The sequence below is a fragment of the Camelus dromedarius genome, chromosome 26 (assembly GCF_036321535.1).
Source record: "Camelus dromedarius isolate mCamDro1 chromosome 26, mCamDro1.pat, whole genome shotgun sequence".
NCBI classification, from domain to species: domain Eukaryota; kingdom Metazoa; phylum Chordata; class Mammalia; order Artiodactyla; family Camelidae; genus Camelus; species Camelus dromedarius.
In genome coordinates this window covers 13,505,002-13,526,298 of record NC_087461.1, presented here as the reverse complement: position 1 = coordinate 13,526,298, position 21,297 = coordinate 13,505,002, and the positions used below count along the sequence as shown (strand labels likewise).

General features: G+C 40.1%; 1 protein-coding gene across 1 annotated transcript in view; it reads left to right on the top strand.

The window, feature by feature from the left end:
• APBB1IP (amyloid beta precursor protein binding family B member 1 interacting protein) overlaps positions 1–21,297 on the top strand; it is a 93,843-nt gene that overhangs the window by 49,923 nt on the left and 22,623 nt on the right. Inside the window, exons 7-10 of the mRNA XM_031444639.2 lie at positions 4,384–4,543; positions 5,713–5,834; positions 16,787–16,873; positions 19,678–19,821. Coding sequence (XP_031300499.2) covers positions 4,384–4,543; positions 5,713–5,834; positions 16,787–16,873; positions 19,678–19,821 — 513 coding nt within the window. The remainder of the gene's footprint in view (positions 1–4,383; positions 4,544–5,712; positions 5,835–16,786; positions 16,874–19,677; positions 19,822–21,297) is intronic.

Below are 21,297 nucleotides of genomic sequence, written 5' to 3'. Positions count from 1 at the left end.
AAAATACAAAAGGAATGAATAAAAATAAAATTTGTAATTTGTTAAACTATTTTAAACCGCTGGATTGTTTATAAAATAGGGGCCACATGGGAGATACCCTCAGAGGAGGCATGAAAAGAGAAGCTGATGCTTAGATAAAAAGGTAGAATGATTAACATATCTGGTCCATTTGCTTAATTGAATATTAAGAGAACAGGGAGGAGAGAGCAGGATCGAAAGCAAAAAGTACCACCTGCCTTTAGTCAACAAAGAAGATGTAAAACAGAACCACTCTGATCAATGGGAGAGGAAATAAAATTAAGAGGCCAAGTGGTAGATTTGTTCTGCCTTCAGACACTCCAGATATGTTTCTTAAAACCAAAGACTGTGGCACAGAACATTTAAAAAGATAACTGTGTCCATTAAGAAAGGAACTAAGACATACTGACACATAATCTACAACGTGCTTTTTAAAGAATGGAAATCAAGTGTTTTCAAAGGACTTTGCCCTCAAGTATTCTGTGGGGGGTTGACATCATTTTGGACCACGAGTCTTGATGTGCAAAGCTTTGGAACTGGAAACAGAATCAACTCACTCATTGATTTTCTTTCTTTTCTTTAAAGCTCTGTGACTCAGGAGAACAAATCCATTTGTAAATTTTATTATAGAAACAAATATATAGTAAATGATTTAGGACTGGGATTTTTTTTTTAGTTTTTTGGGGGTTTTTTTTAGTTTTTTTATTGAGTTAGAGTCATTTTACAATGTTGTGTCAATTTCCAGTGTAGAGCACAATTTTTCAGTTATACATGAACATACATACATTCATTGTCACATTTTTTTTCACTGTGAGCCACCACAAGATCTTGTATATATTTCCCTGTGCTATACAGTATAATCTTGTTTATCTATTCTGCATATGCCTGTCAGTATCTACAAATTTTGAACTCCCAGTCTGTCCCTTCCCACCCCTCTCCCAGACTGGAATATTCTTGTATTCATTAGTTTGCAAAAGAAAAAGAAGAAATTATTTTAAAAAATTAAATCTTTACTAAACTGGATTAGAAAGGGGAAGTTTTTTCATTCTTGACTCATTGTGCCCTGGATCATACATACAGTGTTGATATGAAGAGTCCTTGGCTTGCTAAATCACGTAACTGTGATTTAGGGTGTCATGTGTTGGCATAGAGCTACTCTTCAGCTTACAAATGTGAAAAAAAAGGTGTGAAGAATAGTAAATATGATTTCTTCTTGCTAAAAGTCACCAGCCTTCTCTTATTTTTTTCCTAAGTTTTATAATTGTGGACCTTCGTAACTACATGTGGATTAAATTTAGTTTGCAATTTATGCCAAAAAAAAAAAAACCCTTTCATCATTGCATCATTGTCAAATTATGCAGTTTACTTTTTTTTTCTCTCTCTCTCTCTCTTTAAAACAAAAGAAAACACCAAGATATGTTTTATTTTCTCAAGAATTCCTAAGCAAAAATGAAATGTGGTCAAACATCGTTAATTTTTCCATCAGGAAGATTGCCTTCTAAATCCTAACACTGAGAGTGTTTCTTAGGACATGTAGCTACTTTATAGCAGGAATCCTCAGCAAAGAGCAGGGGGTATGCCTTCCATAGAAAATAAGGCATGGTAATTCCACTATTTGAGGAATTTCTGTTTTTTCAGGCAACCCTCCATGCCTGATTTCTCAGGTCAGATTAGTGTGTCTTTGACACTGTGGTACTTGGGCCTGTTGTTTTAAATACATCAGAAGATGAACATACAACAGAAACAACTGTCCAACTAGAGGTTTCGGTGCTACAGATTTTCAAGGGGGAAAAAATGTGTTCTTCAAACAAGCCTGGAATAAAGGTCTAACTTGAATGGTCCCAGGAGGAGGAAATGCACTTCTGTTGCCCTGGTGTCTGCATCTGCCTCTCAGGTGTGCACGTGTGGGAAGGGAAGGCACTAGGAGTGGTTCGATGTGTGTGGTCCTTGCCTGCACCTCACCCAGATTCTTATCACCACCCACACCATTGGTTGCTGTTGGTGACTCTGCACAACAATCCACAGGAACTGCCGTCTTCACTGCTAACCACACAATGTTTTCAAGATCCAATTGGGTAGAAGTGGGACTGGAGGGGCAATATCCCTGCAGCTCAGAATCTAACCCAAACTTTGGAGGAGGAAGAAATGTTACCAATTGTATGGCCTCTCTCTCCATTCCAACTAAAGACTTTTTTTAATAATGATAAGTCTCTTTGTACAGCCACAATGGAGAACAGCATGAAGTTTCCTTAAAAAACTAAAACTAGAGTTGCTGTATGATCCAGCAATCCCATTCCTGGGCATATATCCAAAAAAGATGAAAACTTTAATTCAAATAGATACATACACCCCAATGTTCATAGCAGCACTGTATACAATAGCCAAGAAGACATGGAAGCAACCTAAATGTCCATCAACAGATAACTGGATAAAGACATTGTGATATATATATATATATACACACACATACATACACACAATGGAATACTACTCAGCCATAAAGAAGAATGAAATAATGCCATTTGCAGCAACATAGATGGACTTGGAGATTATCATACTAAGCAAAGTCAGTCAGACAGAGAAAGACAAATATCATATGACATTGCTTATATGTGGAATCAAATAAATGATACAAATGAACCTACTTACAAAACAGAAACAGACATAGAAAACAACACAGACATAGAAAACAAACATAATTATCAAAGGGAAAGGGCAGGGAGGGATAAATGAGGAGTTTAGGATTAACATTTACACACCACTATATAAAAAACAGATCAACAACAAGAGCTTGCTAGCACAGGGAATTATATTCAATATTTTGTAATAACCTATAATGGAAAAGAATCTATATATAACTGAATCACTATGCTGTACACCAGAAACTTAACGCAACATTGTAAATCAACTATACGTCAATTAAAAAAGTAAAATTAAAAGAAATGATAAGTCTTGTTTGTGAATAACCAGGACTGGCCTTAGACCAACAGAACAGGCACATCTTGTTTCTGACTATGTCTTTCAAGTTAGAATAGAAATTTAAGCAAGCATATTAGGTGGTTCTGGTTGACGACACTGTTTCCGGGAATTCTCCACTGGCTGTGTGTGGAGTGGCTGCAGGCACCGCAGAGGTTGGCAGGGATTGTCTGGAAAGGAAAAGACAGCACCTCCTTCCTGGGTGGCACTCAAAGATAGACTCTAAACAGAGCTGACTCCCGCTTAATTAGGTAGGATCTGTGGTCTTGGCCGAGAATAAAATAAGAATGTAGATCTTCCCAGAAGGAGTCATGGGAAATCGTGCCTTAAACATAAGTGTCTAATAAATTTGAGCTTAGTGGGCACATTTCCACTCTTCCTTTTGAAGACTGGATATATAGCACCGTTATTACCTGTAGCACACATAAACAGCAACTACTGTCATTAAAAATGTTATAAATACACAGGTGACAAAGAAAATCCAAACCCTAGCTACTTCCTTCTTGAATTGTTATATTGCATCATGGCCTCTCTTAGGGATCACAAGTTTTAATAACCTTGGCAAATTGTCAATGAAATTCTGTGTCCTTACTGAAGATGAGTACATTGTGCTCCTACCAAACCCTCCAGATTTAGAATGAGATAGCTACCAATTTGACTATGAACCCAAAGCAGCAGAATTTTTTTTTAATGGAATGAAAGGTAAACTTGATCACTAATTTGCCTCTATAGTAGCTTTGCCTCTATAGTAGCTTTTTCTTAGTCTATAGTAGCTTTTTCTTAGTCTATATTGATTGGCTTAATCCCCTTCTAATCTCCAGTGTGTTGTGCTGTGACACCACCTGCCTCTTAGCAAGACCCCTTGGTGGTGCTGTCACTGTGCAACTCCCGGCCTCCAGAGAACTGTAGATTAGCCAAGTTGGTCTTACCTGTGTCCCAGAACTCTTGGGTTGCATGAAATGGGACCCAACCCCAGCTCAGCAAGAGAGAAGAATTTATTATAAAGATACTGGAGGGGCTTTCAATTAAGAAACACTTCTGGGCTCTGTGATGCTCCTGAACAAGTAACAGAAGGATGTCGGGAAGGCAGGCACTCAGCACTTCTTTGGTTCTCTTGGTTTTCTGTCTCCCTCCCCAGAATGCAGCCCCTGGAGGCCGGACAAGCGCTTTGCATATTGTGTGCTTATTTCTGTTTTCGTGAATTGGTTTCTCCATGTCTGTATTGCTAGCCCCTTAAACAAGTGCTTGGCATAGGAGTGAATTCATATTGAGTGAGTTTGCAGGACACCTTCTGACTTAAATTCACAGAAGCAATAGCGACCTTGAAACCTTAACCTCTGTGGTTAAATTGCCAGAACTGACTGGTTGCTCGGGTGGCTTTATCTTCAGCTCGTTGTCAAGGTGCACATGGATGATAACAGCACGAAGTCACTGATGGTGGATGAGCGGCAGTTGGCCCGAGATGTTCTAGACAACCTTTTTGAGAAAACCCACTGTGACTGCAACGTGGACTGGTGTCTTTATGAAATATATCCAGAACTGCAGATTGGTAAGTCTCATTCCCAGCAGTAGGCTGTGCTCCAAAAACTTGTGAGTTTGCTTTATCATGGGTTTTGGTCTATTATTAAGAAGAGTTTGAGTCAAGGCTGTCAAGACTCCCGAGACATCAATTCCCTTGCCTCAGCTTCAGTGCTCGCGTCTTCATTTATTTGTGGTGAAGGGACTGGGATTGGAACAGGTGGCCAGACTTTGGGGAAAGTTAGCGTGACTCCTGCTGCTTCTCTAGGGGACCCAAAAGGAAGAGCAAGTGACAGGATGACACTTCTTACTGCAAACTAAGCAGATTGCAGGAGGGCCAGGGTATCTGTCACCCGATGTCTCCTTAGAGTTTGCTTCCTTAAACTATAGGGTAACTATGCCACAGGCCTCACATCACTGTCCGTTTCCCCTCCGTTCCTCCCCACTCACTCAACACCTGACACTTTGTCTAGTGGAAGAGGCTCAGCCCCAAAGAGCAAAGGAGAGTTGATTGAAATTGATGAGTTTTTTGTTTCTGTTTTTGTTTTTTTAGTTAATAAGCAATTAAAGAAATACTCTGTTACTTCTCATTCTTAATACCACTCACAGAACAGTCATCTCCCAGGAGGGCCCATTGGAATCCAGAATTGCCTGTGTTAGAAGCTTTGGGTTCACCTCTTTCTGGAGGAAATGGTCTACACTGAAATAACCTCTTGAAGTTTTCTTCCACTCTCTGGGCCAAATAGAGAAATGAAAGTCTCCAAAGGCAGGCTTAGGGTTGATTCCGACGTCCATTCGTTGTTTTTAGAGTTTGAGGGAGCAATGTTTTCCAGTACTCATCACTTTCCTCACGATTGCATTCAGGGTTGTTTAACCAATTATGGCCTGATAGTCCTCCTTCCAAATAGGATGTTACCTCCACCTGGGACTATTTAAAGTCAAAAATTCGAATATGAAAAAAGAGCAGTGGAGGACGACTGTCTCTATAGTGTTCATCAGCCATGCTTTTTATGGAAAATAAGTTGAAGACCCGAGACTGAAGAATAGCCATGACAGGTGCTACAATGTGACATCATGTAATTAGGAATTTCTAAAAACTGATGAGAAGCATGAAGCATTGTTAACTCAACACCAGCTCATTTCTTTGTTGGAAACCCGGATGTCTTGGGTCTGAAAGAATGCTTTTTCTTCTTTCATCAGAAAGGTTTTTTGAAGATCATGAAAATGTCATCGAAGTCTTATCAGACTGGACAAGAGACACAGAAAATAAAGTGCTGTTTTTGGAGAAAGAGGAAAAATACGCTGTATTTAAAAACCCCCAGGTAAGATGACTTGCCTTTTGTTAAACCATATGAAATGTCCATTTTTTAATGTCACCTGTGTTCTCACCACGTCATTCATTAGCTCACAGAACATCACAAATTTATCCCTTTCAAAGAAACACAAACTCAACTCTTAGGCCATACGTAAACGAAGAGCCCCTTGAAGGATTTAGAAAGTAAAGAATTCATTTTGTTTCTTTTGATTCAGCATCCAAAATATACCTACCTGCTGACTAGTCCTCTTCTGTCCTTGTGTCGGCTTGGCTACATGAATCCAATATATGTTAATGAACTCTGAGCCATCAATGCTTTGTATTTTAAAGATATTCTTTTCTTTATTGTTCATATTTGGTGCTTCTTGATGTTGAAATAAGTGAAGGGAGTGCCTGGAAAATGTACAATGTACATTCTACGAGATAAAAAGCCTTGTTCTTCCTATTGGAGAAAGCATCCCCAAGTCATACATACAAGAATGTCACAGACCTGTCCCACATTGGTCTCCAGCCAACTGTCAATGTGCGTGGCAGGGCAGGGAGGTTTACTCAGAGAAAGTTATGCACAAGTGCTCACCTGGGAAATTGACTGGAATTAGCCAGGTGAAGGGTAAAGAGGAAGAGAACATTCTAGACAGGGTGTGTGTGCTAAGTCCAAGGAGAAGGAGGGAAGGAAGTTCATTTAGGTCCTGGGAAATTGTATGGCTGGACCATGGAGAGGTGGGGGTGAGGACACGGAGCGACAGCATGTTCAGATCAATTGGTGGAAAAGAAATTGATTCAAATAGCATATTGGTTAAAATAAAAACAGGTCAGAAATGACGTTTCCAGTCATCAGTTCTTACAGTCATGATTGTATGGGGTTTGTTTAAAATGTATTTTCAGGCTGTTTACTCAGTTTCCAGCATTTTTTGTTTGTTTTTAAAAATCCAGTCTCAACTACCAGCCTACTTTGCCTATGTAGCCACACTCCGTGTTTGTTGTATATGAAGCTGTGTTTTCTTGCCACTGTGGGACTCAGCTTTGCTCTCATGGTTGAGGTTGTTGCCTGGAGCATGCCCTACTCTTTGTGGGTGGAAAAGCTGAAGTCTAGGGTTTGTTCTATGGAAGTAGAGACAGTGAGTAACACGCCATTGGCAGATTATGATAGGACGGAAGATGCAGAAGCTGATAGTAATCAAGGGCACTGTTCACTGGATTCAGCCCACAGTGTATTGTGTTTATTCCCACCATCCCTGGACCTGTCAAAGCTGGTCCTCACTTCAGACACACGGTTCCTGGAATCGGTCCCTGTCTTCCTGGCTGGCAGTCATGGCATGAGGCTATAGACTTATACTCACTTCACTCACTTCACTCACTTCACTCTCCAATGCTTCACCACAAGCCCCAAAACTTTAGAAATAGATGCCAAATAAGCATAATTGGGTAAGAATGCAATAGAGATAAAATGAAAAAAACTTGAAAAATCTTCACAAATGGCCTAAAAGATTAATGATGTATAAAAACTAAGCACTACTAAATACTTAGTGCATCTGAATCACTAAGATCTGAAAAATAAGTGGGAGAAGCAGGAGGGATTTTTGAACCAATTTGTTGTTTCTGCTGTGATTTTATTCTTCACCAAATTGTTTTAAACAAAATCTTATGATCCTAGCAAGATCTCCTTTAGACTGATGGGCAGCAGGAACAAGATGATCAAGGACTTTACAGATCATGTTAAAGCCACTGGACTTTCAACAGATGACTGGATAAATAAGTTGTGGTATTTATAGACAGTGGAATATTACTCAGCCATAAAAAAGAATGATATAATGCCATTTGCAGCAACATGAGTGGACCTAGAGATTATCATACTAACTGAAGTAAGTGAGACAGAGAAAAACAAATGTCATGATGTCAGTTATATGTGGAATCTAAAAAATGATACAAATGAATTCATTTATAAAACAAAAGTAGACTCATAGACATAGAAGATAAACTTATGGTTACCAAAGGGGAAGGGAGAGGAGGGATAAATTAGGAGTTTGGAACTAGCAGATACATACTACGATATATAAAATAGATAAACAACAAGGACCTGCTGCATAGCACAGGGAACTATATTCAATATCTTATAATAACCTATAATGAAAAAGAACATTTTTATGTGTAACTGAATCACTATGCTGTACACCAGAAACACACAACATTATAAATCAACTATACTTCTATTTAAACAAAAAAAAAAGACATTGGACTTGATCCTGAGGCTTGCAGGTTGCCGCTGAAGGGTTCTGAGTTGGGGGAAGATCCCTGTGATGGCACAACAGAGAATGGGTTTGGAGACAGTGGAAGTGACAGCTGCCATGTGCTGGAGAGGTGGTTACAGAAGCCCAGAAAGCGCAGGTGATGGTGGACTGGAGGGCGTTGGGAGACACTCAGGAGGCAGAATTGTGCAGAATATGGAGACACTTGGATGCTGCTGTAACAGGAAGGAGACAGGGATGACACTGTGGTTCCAGGCTGGGGAATTAGATGGATCCTAATGCCCTTCTCTCTGGTAGGAAGCACAGGAAGAGTTCTAGGTCGGGATATAAATGTGATGAACTAGATTTTAAACATGCTCAGTTTCTCCCTCTCCTTCAAAAAAAAAAATCTCATTTCACCCTCCATAAATTTAACATGAAATTTACACATTTCCACTTTAGTATTTTTCCACCAGATGGGCAATATTTTATCTATAAATGTCATTAGAGACATGCTCCTAAATTTTTCCTTGGGCTGTTTTCCTTTTCTTGCAAGATTAGTAGAAATCTTTTCACCTTTGAGACCCCCATCTAACTTCTTCTCAGACTCCCAGGCAATTACAAGGAGAAAGAGAATTGACTGGATTTTTGTCTCTTTCCCAATATCCCCCAGAACATTCCTTGTCTTAAGGGACTTTCCTCTGTGATTGTGAAGGGAAACTTCTAGAGATAAAGATAGTGACAGGAACTGACTTATACTTAATAGTAATGGGTTTCAATTCTTAAGATATCAAACCTTAGAACTTGTTTTCATGGTGGTTTGTGACAAAAGCTACTTGTTGTCAAATGCTGAGGGATAAACTGATGATCCAAGGAAAGAGGGAAGTTGCCAGGCTAGAAGCTTTGCGTGTATTATCTTTAATTGTTACAGCTATGACGGTTAAGAAGGCTTTATTGCTATTCCTCTTTACAGGTGAGAAAACTGAGGTCAAAGATAGAAAGGAGGCCTTTGTTTGGTCTTAGGACTCTTAGTGGAAACATCGATGAACAGTTTCCATAGGTTGATTCTTCTGTTCAGAGCTCTCTAGACTATAGAAAACCTAGAATGAAACTGGGGGACTTAGTGACTGTGGATGTCCTCAGACAAGATAAATTGGATACAGCTAGCAGGGCGATCCCATGGTGGAATCAGTGGACTCAGAAGTTACTACACTGGCTCAGTTTCTCACAAGGAGAAGAAACTGGTCCCAGGAGGCCCAGATCCGCATAAGCCCAAATGTATTCTGCTGCTTCTCTGTAGAAAAGTGGATGCAAAGCCCTGGCCCAGCCCCCCATTCCTGGAGAACCACGTGCTAACAGCCACAGAGTTTTACATGGTAAATGACATCCTCTGTGCCCTTAGGAGACAACGGCGCAGATTCCCACGGGGCTGCAGGTGTAGATCCCTGCAGTGCCTCAGAGGTCCGGTTTGCTCTTTCTCCTTGGAATCTGCATTCGTGCCTTCAGGGCCAGTCTGCTCTTGGCCCACCTGTAGCCCATCTGCTGTGTCGAATACAGATGAGCAGCTGCAGTTTGACGGAGGAAGAGCTTATGTGGCCCAGAGTATCAGTTCTTCTGGAAAATTACTAAACTATACAAAGTTGTGCAAAACTTCAGGCTTCAAATCCCAACACTGAAATCTTTACTACTTAAAATGACTCTCTTACAAGCTCCTTACCTCTGGGGGTGGATCAGGGAGGAGACGTAAAATGGAGGCAAAGGGAGTTTCTGAGCTCAAATACGAGAAACAACTGTCAGTAAAGATTTGGGGACGTCAGCGGTGTGCTTCTGCGGGCACAAGTCCAAGGCACTGCCTCCACTCGTGACTGGAAAAGTCATGTCTCTCACCTGTGTCTCAAGTGTCACCTGCTGACTGTGTGGCCTTGGCAGGCTTTCTGATGACACCTCAGTTCAGCATTTCCTGTGTATGATGCGATACTGCCACGCTTCCCACCTCACAAGATCAAATCCAGCAGGAAGACCGCTTGCCACGTGGGCAAGTTATGTATAAAAGTCAACTGGTTTGATCCCATCAGAAATTCAGCAGTCACCTATAAGAAAAGATGAACTAAAAAAGAATGAAATAATGCCATTTGCAGCAACATGGATGGACCTAGAGTTATATTAATTGAAGTCAGATAGAGAAAGAGAGATACCATATGGTATCATTTACATGTGGAATCTAAAAAAAAAAAAAAAGTGATACAATTGAACTTATTTACAAAACAGAAAGAGACTCATAGACATAGAAAACAAACGATTATTACCAAAGGGGAAATAGGAGGAGAGGGATAAATTAGGTGTTTAGAATTACCAGATACAAACTACTATATATAAAGGAGGGAGGGTATAGCTCAAATAGTAGAGCGCATGCTTAGCATGCACGAGGTCCTGGGTTCAATCCCCAGTACCTCCTCTAAAAATAAATAAACCTAATTACCTCCCCCCCAAAATAAAATAATTAAATAATACAATAATAAATAAAATATTAAGAAAGAGAAACAACTCTTTTAAAAAACTAATATAGATAAACAACAAGGTCCTACTATATCTTGTAATGACCTATAATGAAAAAGAATATCTATATGTGTAACTGAATCAGAAATTAACACGATGCAAATCAGCTATACTTCAATTTAAAAAAAAAAGATGAACTGAAACATATTAAAAATATTAAGAGTTTATTTGAACAAACATCAATTCGAATCAGGAAGTGCCAAATCAGTAGTGAGGAGCACCCCTTGGCTAAGAACCAGGGAAAAGATTTACGGAGAGAAGGTGCAGAAACCAAGAAGGGAGATTATTTGATTAGCTCTTGCTTAAAGCCTAGTTGACTCTTTGTAACTGGATGTCCTTAAGTTTCGATCTTGTAAACTTGAGGTTCAGATTTTGGTTTGCTTGCATGGGTTCACAGTGTTTGAAAGTGGCAGGCTGAGGGGCAGAGGAGGGACCCTCTAAAGCATGGGGTCAGGACAGGGGTCCTCCTACGCAGGGGGGACGGCCTCCTTGGAGTAAAGTGAATCTTACTGTTCTAATTAGAGCAACTTTATTTACGAAGCAGCTGGGTTTCTCTTCGTTTCTCAGTCTCGTTGGCATTGGGGAAGTCCCCTCTTCCCAGATGACTGTAGTCCAGAGTGGTCTGCTCATCCTAAAAAAAGTGCCAGATGAAAGTCAGTGGTAAGCCAGAGAGTTTTGTTTTCCCAGCTGTGCTGACATCCAGCCCCCACCATGCAAAGGCCAGCGACCTCACCCTGCACCAGAAGAGAGGTGGGAGGGCTGAGGTCTGTGTCTGGAGAGGGACGTGCACTCTGGTGTTTTCATTAGCCATTCCTCTTGCTGGGGGCCTGAAGAATCTCTTTTGCAGTGAAGGTATCGATAAAACAAATTAAAGTCCCCTGCTTGCTGTCTTGCTTTTTATTTCTTTTAGTAACATCTTTTATATTTCTGACTTCACAATTCATATATCAATTTCCTGAGGAAAAAACTTGAAAAATAGAAGAAAAGAAATTTGAATCATCCCTGTTCCCACACTCCAGTGGTAATCACTATTGATATTTTAGGCAATTTTCATTCCCATGTTCTGTTTCTTAAATGAAACTAGGTGGTGGAGAATTTGGAAAGAAAACCACAGTGTCCTTCTTCCCCTCAGGGGCACTGTGGGAGACAGTTACCTCACAGCATCCCTCCTCCTTTCCTTTCCAACCTCCCTCTCCCGCCAAGATTTATCTTTGACCATCGAGGACCAGGCCCAGCTGGAAGGAAAGGCGTGCAGGAATCACATTTCTGTCCTCCGGGATGGGCTGTTGTTCTTAAAGGTCTGCTCTTGACTTCAGTGCCCAGTCTTGTCTTTCCAGCCAGTGTGGGCGTGTGTATTAGTCAGGGTTCGAGGTGTGAACGCAACCTCAGAATCCCCATGGCTTATCACAGCAGATAGTTCTCTCTCCTGGGTCTACAGGTCACCCGTCCGTGGCTCCAGTATGTGAGTCCCATCCAGATAGTCCCACCTGTCTCCTACTGGACCCGCAGCCACCTGTGACACAGAACGAGCAGAAACATGCGTCACTGCCCCTTGTGTCCTCTCCTCACGAGGATGCACTGTCTCTTCCACCCACCTTCTGTTGGCCAAAGCAAGTCACGCAGCCAAAATCAACATAAGGGGACAAGGACATGCGCTCCAGCCATTCTAGGGGGAGGCACCGCACTGTCACTAGATGGCCAGCACTGGTGTGTTCTGACTCAGGGCAGAAGGGAAGAATTGGGAGTGATGGTCCGGTCTTCATCAGGGGTGCCCCAGCTCTAGTCCAGGTAGTTGAGCATGGATGGTCCAAATTCACCCAGTACTGAACCCCCTCTGACCTTTGTACATGTTTTTCCTCCTGCCCCAAATGCTCTCTGTGTTCCTTTTTCCCTGTCTGAATAGGGACATCTTCCAAGGCATAGTTCAAACTTTGACCTTCTCTGTACAGTCTCCCTTGATCATCTCGGCCCACAGTGGTTTCTTCCTCTCTAAAAACGTATAGAACGTGGCTCATTTTTAACTTCTGCAGCATCTTCTCCAGCTCCTCCAGCTGTAGATATGTAGCCATCGACTTATGTATTTATCTTCTCAGTGTGTGATAAGAAGATCTTTAAGAACAGGGCTATCTTACATGTAAAGGGTACTCACGAATATTTACTCATGGACTGAAAAGTATTGCTTGATTTACACTTTATTCCCAAAAGGTGATATTAAAAACGTATTTGCTGGATTTTTTTTTCTCCTGTCCAGCTGCCCCCAAATCTTGCATTTTCAGAAGATGTGAGAAAAGAGGGCAGAAGCTGTAACTGAAAGTCTTATTTCCCATTTTAAAGTTCCCTATTGTTCAGCTCAGATTGTCCCCAGTCTCCACTTGCAACAGATAATGAATTGACTTTTGAAATCAGCTGCTTGCTACAGAGCCACTCAAATTCTTACCCAAGAGCAATCAGTCCTTTCTAAAGACTGCCCTGTGTGATTTCCAGCCTGGTTTTCGTATTTCATTAAAACAAAAATGAAAACACAGTGTCGCACCATCACTTGGAAGGAGGTGGGAGGAAAGATAATAAGACACTGAAGAAAGGAGAGGGGTCTCAGAGAAGACGTGGGCTATGTCCTGACCCTTCAGAGTACACTCATAAAATGACACCCTTCGTTTATCTGTCCTTCAGAGGGTGACACGTGCCCTTCCTTTTACAGAAGATGATGAAACGCACATGCTACAGAGTCTTCCGCAGTTCTCTGTCCATTCTGTCCACTCATACATAATCAAAAATTTCCAGGACCCTAAAGCAAGGTCATCTCATTTTTTTTATTTATTGTAAAATGCACATAACATAGACTTTACCATTTTAGTCATTTTTAAGTTTGTAGTTCAGTGGTAAGTCCATCCACACTATCATACTGGGCTCTCTCCTGTAGTGTTCAGAGCATCTTAATGCTGAGAAAAATTACTAAAAACTCAAAGCTCTGACACTCAATGGCCTTGGGCAAATCACTTTCTCCTTCTGTTTCCTTACCTATGAAACAGCAATCACACCTACGTTGTGGGATTCTTGTAAGGATGAAATGAAAATCAGACCATTGAGGCCTTAATGTGGAGTCCTGACAGGTGGTGAGGCCTTAACGTAGGTCCTGACAGGTGGTGTATGTTATAGGTTACGGTTAGTCCTCAAGCCAAATGTGTAAAATTAGAATTGTTCCCAAGCCCTATAGAGTAATCACAGTAATTCACAACACACTGTCCTTTCCCGGAAAGGATAACACGGAGAAGTTTAAGTCTTTAAAAACCTACTAAATGATAATGCAGTAAGAACTGTGGGAGGAACTGTAATTGACTTTTTTCCCCTATTTAAGTTAGCACATCACCATGTTTATGCATTCTATTTGTAGGAGAGCTCCTAATTCTGCAAATTGTATTTGCCTGCAGTTTGCTTCCTCTTTGTCCAGTACACTCTGTTCTCAAATTTCAGTGTAAGTGAAAAGCAAGTGTGTTGGAATGCAGATTTCCAGGCCCCGCCCTGAGATGCCAATTCAGTCGGCTGGGAGGCCAGGAACATGCATTTTATAGAGCACCACGGTGGTCTGGGGACCACCCTTGGAGAAACATCCCTTGATATACATAGACATTAGTGTCTAGACTCAGGAGGGCCCTTAATTTAGTCACTACACTCCAGAGGTAGATGTTCTAGTGTTAATGCATTTTTTCAGGCATTATTTTACAAACTGTGTTCCCACGTAAAAGTCCAAATGCCTTAACTATGGTGGTGGCCACTCACAATCACTGTGTATACTGACACTTCCGCTGTACTGGTTATGTAAGAATCAGTCCCTGGATACGCATGATTTTCTGGCAACGTACGCACTTAACATGTAGTTGTAGGCTCCTCACTGGTACTCAGTATTTACAAGGTATGAGGCGTAGGTTCATACAAACCCCTCTTGGAAGCCAGGTGCCCATTTGTGAGAACTTTTACTTATTTTTTGAAATTGGAATGTGTCATTTTATTAGACAGCAGTTGTGTCATTGTTAAAATTCCTCATCGTAGCTCTACGGTGGATAAGACTGTTCCTAGTTTTTAAAGGTAAAGTTGTTATGGTTTCAAATGGTTCAGGAAAAAAATACATCGTATTCTGTCACACATGTGCATAGAAATGTGGCAAAAGTTAACTACTGGTGAATCTAGGTAAACAGTATAGAGGTTCATTGTATTATTCTTGTAACTTTTTCTAATTTTTATTTTTTTATTGAGGTGTACAATTATAATGTTTCAGATGTGCAGCTAAGTGATTCAGTTATACATACCTATTTGTATTCTTTTTCATTTTATTATAAGATACTGAGTACAGTAGTGTGTATCTGTTAATCCCAAATTCCAAATTTATCCCTCTCCCACTTTCCTCTTTGGTAACCATAAATTTGTTTTCTGTGTCTCTATTTCTGCTTTGTAAATAAGTTCATTCCTATCATTTTTTTTAGATTCCACATATAAGTGATGTAATATATTTGTCTTTCTGTCTTACTTCATTTAGTGTGATAGTCTGTAGGTTCATCCATGTTGTTGCAAATGGCATTAATTTCATTCTTTTTTATGGCTGAGTAATATTCCATTACACACACACACACACACACACACACACACACACACACACACACACACCGTATCTTCTTTATCCAGTCATCTGTTAATGGACATTTAGTTAGCTTCCATGTCTTGGCTATTGTAAATAGTGCTGCTATGAACATTGGGGTGCATGTATCTTTTCAAACTAGAGTTTTCTCTGGATATATGCCCAGGAGTGGGACTACTGGACCATATGGTAGCTCTATTTTTAGTTTTTTAAGAAACCTCCACACTGTTCTGCATAGTAGCTGCACCAATTACATCCCCACCAACAGTGTAGGAGGGTTCCCTTTTTCCCACACCCTCTCCAGCATTTATTTGTAGACTTTTTGATGATGGCTCTTGTAACTTTATAGTAAGAATTTCTTCATATTTATTTTATTTTTCTAAATTTCTTTTGTGTATTTTAGGGGGAGGTAATTAGAGATTTTTAATTTATTTATTTTAATGGAGGTACTGGGGATTGAACCCAGGACCTCATGCATGCTAAGCACATGCTGTACCACTGAGCTATACCCTCCTCCCCTTTAGTAAGAAATTTTTCTATTAAAAAAAGAAAAAAGGATGGCAACCTGACACAATTCAGAAACAGATTCCAAAGAGATAACCATGAGAGAGGGTGGGTGCCCTACCTCCCTGAGTCAGGAGCTGCCCTTTAACTGCTGATTTTTCATTTCAGAGGTAGTGTGGTATGGTGGTGAGACCCAAACGTCAGACACGCTCAGCCCTGGCATTCAGTCAGGCTGCAGTGCCCTAGCTATTTAACCTTTCCAAACCTCAGTTTCCTAACCTGTAAAATGGGACCACTGTAACTTACCTCACAGCCTTGCTGTTAGGATTGGAAGTGATGTTTACAAAGCACCTGGCTGAGTGTCTGGCATGTAATAAGTACTCCCTTCAAATCGTGGGTGCTTTTAAACAGTGGTCTTTGCCTTTGCTAAGCTGGTTCTTTTTCCAGAAACGCCCTTTCTGCTGCTCTCTGTCCTTAGATGTTGCCAAGTAGCAGACTCGTTGTTGTGATTGACACATGCAGTTTTTAAAAATTAAAAGTAGTTGCCAACACTAATAAAAAAAAATCCAGATTTCAAGCTTCTCCTGATAAAGTCAGAATCTCCAGTCCTCAGGGCCTCGGGGCCCTACATAGTGATCAAATGCTGGAATGAGACACAGACTCCACCATCCTCCAGTTCCAGGCTCTTCCAAGGGCATTAGGGTCTCCCAGCTTCCAGGATTTGACAGGTGTTCTAGCCATGGAATTTAACAATTGAGTGACATTGTATCCTTCACTAGTGTTTTCTCTCTTTTATTTGTTTCCTCGTTGATTGTGCACCATGAGGGGAAGGGAAGTGTTACTTCTGGCCAGTGGTGCAGTGGTCAGCGCTGGGTAAGGCTCTTGGTAAGCCCCTCCAAAAGCACATGGTTGACACAGAACACACAGCGTGGTTCCCAGTTTATTTCCCACAGGTCCTCCTCTCTTACGCAAGACCAAGTGTTCCGTGCTGTGGCTACCGTGGTGGGAACACTTAATGATCTAATCTTTTAATATTTTATTTAGAATTTTTACTTGGGTAACAAAGGAAAAAAAGAAAACAAGGAAACAAATGAGAAAATGAATGCAAAGAACAAGGAATCCTTACTTGAGGTAAGTTTAACTTTGCAGACTAAAAGAAGAGGATGTTAACTGTATCTATTTTTAAATGATTTGCTTCTCAGAACAATGGGCGATTCTGAGACACTGAAATTTTAACTTGGGGTTTTAAAATCAAATTATTGCTAAATTATAGCTATTTAGAGAACTAAACTGGTTCTTGAGTTGTTAAAAAGTATGACTTTAGACAATATATTTCACTCTTCCTGAAGTTCAGTGAGTAATTCTTGACTAAGACATGGATTCACATAAAACTTGCCTCTAACATTCCGTATATTTCGATACTTAAGTGCTCCACGGAATTCAGGCTCAAGGATCTCCAAATTTTGTTTGCAGTGAGTTCTAAGATGCCCTTCCAGCAGCCACATGTGGTGGAAAGCGTGAGGTTGGAGTTAGAGATCTGATCATGGTTGGCTCTGCCTGCTGAGTTCATGTGTTATTAGGCAAGTCCAGGAACCTTGGTTTCCGGTATTGTTTTGAATTATTACAAAGACTTAGGGAGTTAGGGGAAGGAGAGTGTGTAAATTACCATACAGATGTCTGTGATTGTCCCTGCAGGGATGTGTTCCAGAAGTTCATTTGATGTGGTTTTTTGTTTTGTTTTTTTTAAGTCTAATGAGTTTTCACATAGCAGCTCTGCTAAAAGTCAAGGCTCTGTTCCCCGCACGTAATGCAGATATATGCCAGATCATAGGTCACAGGTGGGCATGGGAGACCCAGATTTTTGTTGCCCCTGACAATATTTTCAAGAGTTAGTAGAATCAGGGCTTCTCTTGAAAATTCAGAATACCTGCTGATACCTGGACCCACATTCCCACCTGAAGCTAATTCACTGATGCTGAAGGGCACTCTTTTCATGCACCAGGTGTGTCCAGGCCCCTGCACAGGGGTCTAGCCACTCCAGGCTCTCCCAGCCCTGTTCCCAGTGGAGCAGGTAATACAGCCTTGCTGCCACTCAGTCCCAAGGTCCTGGAAACATGCTACAAGTTCTGGTCCTGGGACCAAGAGCCCAGTGGGTGGTTCCCAGGGAGGCCCAAACGGTGGGAATGGGGACATTCTTTCTACGTTTATCAAACTGACTCCAGGTTGAGTTGAGGAAAGTAAAGCACCAGGCATCCCCAGCAGCATGGAGATTCAGTGTCCAAGCATGCCCAGCAGTGATGGGGACTGGGACCTGGAAGGCGACACAGCCGTTGGCCGTTAATCAGTGCTCTGCAGCAGCTGCCTGTAAATCAGGGCCTGGGTCTGCCTTGACCTACACAATTGCCCGAATAGTTCTCATTACAAGACTTCAGCAGTATTTTTAAGGCTGGATGTGAAAGAAAATAAAAGCATGTTATACTATGAAAAATAAGCCTTATCCTGCTTGCGAATTTGGACCCCAAATCTGCTTGAATTTAAGAGATTATTGACAAGACGACTAATACCAGCTAAGTTGAGAGGAAATTGGGGAAAATGTGAGCAAAGGTGTCTCCCCGCCCCACTACATATGAATTGACTTGAAGGATGTGAAATTAAGTTATTCTGCTTCTATGAGACTGCATGAAAAGAGGTTGAGAATTATTTTTTTTAAAGAAGGCAAAAATAAGTTCGAATATTTGAACTGAAAATTAGAACAATATGTAATTTTATTACGTTGCTTTTTAAAAGACATTTCTTAAGAATTACATAATTCTATGCAGGTTTTGACTGTTGAAAATCTGCTCTTAGGAAATGTACTTTGTTACTATCTTTTCTGGTACTAATTGGCATCAATCTGGTACTTTTCTGGTATTAATAATTGCCTTCTTCATTTTTTGGTAAGAAACTATTACCCCAAAAGGAAATCTTAACCATTGTTGACAACATGGATGGACCTTGAGGGTGAAGTGAAATAAATCAGACAAAGATAAACACTGTATCATCTCATGCATCTGTGGAAGCTACAACAACAACAACAAAAAACCTGAAACATGGATGCAGAGAAGAGATTTGTGGTTGCCAGAGACAGGGGTGGGGGTGAATGAAATGGTAAAGGGGGTCAAAAAGTACAAACTTCCAGTTATAAAATAAGTAAGTCCTGGGACTGTCATATACAGCATGGTGACTGTAGTTTACTGTACCATATGGTACGTTTGAAAGTTGCTAAGAGAGTAGATCTTAAAAGTTCTCATCACAAGAAAAAAAAATTGTATCTGTGCAGGGTGATGGATGTTAACTAACCTTACTGTGATGATCATTTCACAACGTATACATACATCAAATCATTAGGTTGTACACCTAAACCTAATACAATATTATATATCGATTGTTATCTGGATTTAGAAAAAAAAGAAAATTAGGTCAAAAATAAAATATTAATGTATCCATACTTTATGTATAGAATTAATCATATATTATAATTTTTCTATTTACTAGCAGTAAGGTAGTCATTTTTTTTCACTTACAGGTAAGGAATAGGTTTTCTATTCACCGACTTAGAATAACAGAAACAGACTATGTAATGCTTGCTTTTACAATATACCAAGATTATTCTCACAACCTTCCTTATGAAATTGGGGCTATCATTACTCTAATTTTGCAAGTAAATGAACTGAGGTTTAGGAACAGAGCTAATTTGTCAAGAAACTTCTAGTCTATCTCAGGAGCTGAACCACCTTTTTTGGCAAATGGTATCCTATGTCAGTGTATGCATTCGATCAGAGCTGTAGACAAAATGATGTTTGGCTTGAAGGCAAGTTTGTCATAGTTTGTTTAAATGTGAACAAAGTATGTTTTCACTTTCTTGGATTTGTTTATCATCGGAATCTCAATTTCAGGAAAGTTTCTGTGGAACATCCATCATTGTGCCAGAACTCGAGGGAGCCCTTTATCTGAAAGAAGATGGGAAGAAATCCTGGAAGAGGCGCTATTTCCTTTTACGAGCTTCTGGAATTTATTATGTCCCCAAAGGAAAGACTAAGGTCAGAAAGGGAAAAAATTATGCTGTAGGAAAAAAGCATTATCATGAACAGGAAACTAAAGAAATCCTTAGATGTTCATTTAAATCCACTCTCTTCTGCTGTGAGATTTATGTTACTACGATGTATATACAGACATACATCCTATTAGACAGAATTACAGAAATCCTTCTGAATCTTTCCATTGCTGTCTCTTGAAAGTGAAGAATTTAATCTATTTTAAGGTCAGGTTTCAGAAATGATGACCAAAGCACTTTTCTTGAGATTAATTTGTTTCTTTACATACTGATTTTTTGAGGACTTTTTCCCTCCTTTTTTTACTCTATTATTGTGAAGTCATTACGGTAAAACTTCTTTTATCTGGAATCATAGAGGTATTAGGCACCGATAGATTTGCAGTTAGCCCTTATAACTTGAGTGTTTGAATTGTTCTCTGAAGTGTACTATACACATTTCCCTGACTAATGTAGCAAAGTTTGTTAGATATTTCACTTCTGTTTGGTAATTTAAGATTATTGCCTCAAATCTATAACGCACATAGTAAATTTGTTTCCTTTGAAATGTAATTGTAACCCTCATTCTAAATCTTAGCTTTTTCTAAGACTTTTCTTAACAGACGGCCGTTTTCACCTTTTGCTCATCTTTTAGCAGCTGTAGGCTATCTCTCCTCCTATATCTGGAGTAAGCCGAAGTTTTTGCCTTCACTGATGAATCCAGGGCACCACCAAATGGCATATTTTCAAATTGCAGCTTTCCTCTAATTAAGGCTTGACCCACAATCCCTTGCAGGTGGAGTCATGGTGCCCATCCAGGGCTGCTCCCACTAGTTAGAAATGGAATGCAGGAGAGCATTGTGGGAAACTCTTGGTCCAGAGCAGCTATTACTCCTGCCTGGTCTCAGCCTCAGAATGGATACTTTACCATCTGTGCTATCTTTAGTTCAGTCCCAGACACTAGGGACACAACAGTTGACCCACAAATCATTGGTTTTATTTTAGAAATGTTACATCTTTGGCATTTACATATGAATAAGGCTATCACAAATAACACACTTAGTGACAAAAATTGGAAGCATTCACATTAGAGTTGGACAGAGTCCTTTTTGTCTCTGCTCCCATTAATGCTGGCATGGAGGAACTAGCAGGAAGTCAAGAAAAAGAATAACAAGTGTAATTATTGGAAAAGAAGAGGCAAAGCTCTTTATTCACAGTTGACATGATTGTCTACCAGAAAATATAAAACACTCAATTGAGAAACTTAATAGTTTGGTCCTAATGAACCAAATAAATTTACCAAATAAGAAACTTTTCCTTTATATAAACAATATACAAATTAAATATAATGCAAAATATTCCATACATTACAGGAATTGAAAAATGCAAAATATCTAACAATAAACTTGACAAGAAATATTTGAGATCTATATGGCATAAAATATAAAATGTAATAAAGGAAATGAGTTAGAACCGAATAAATAGA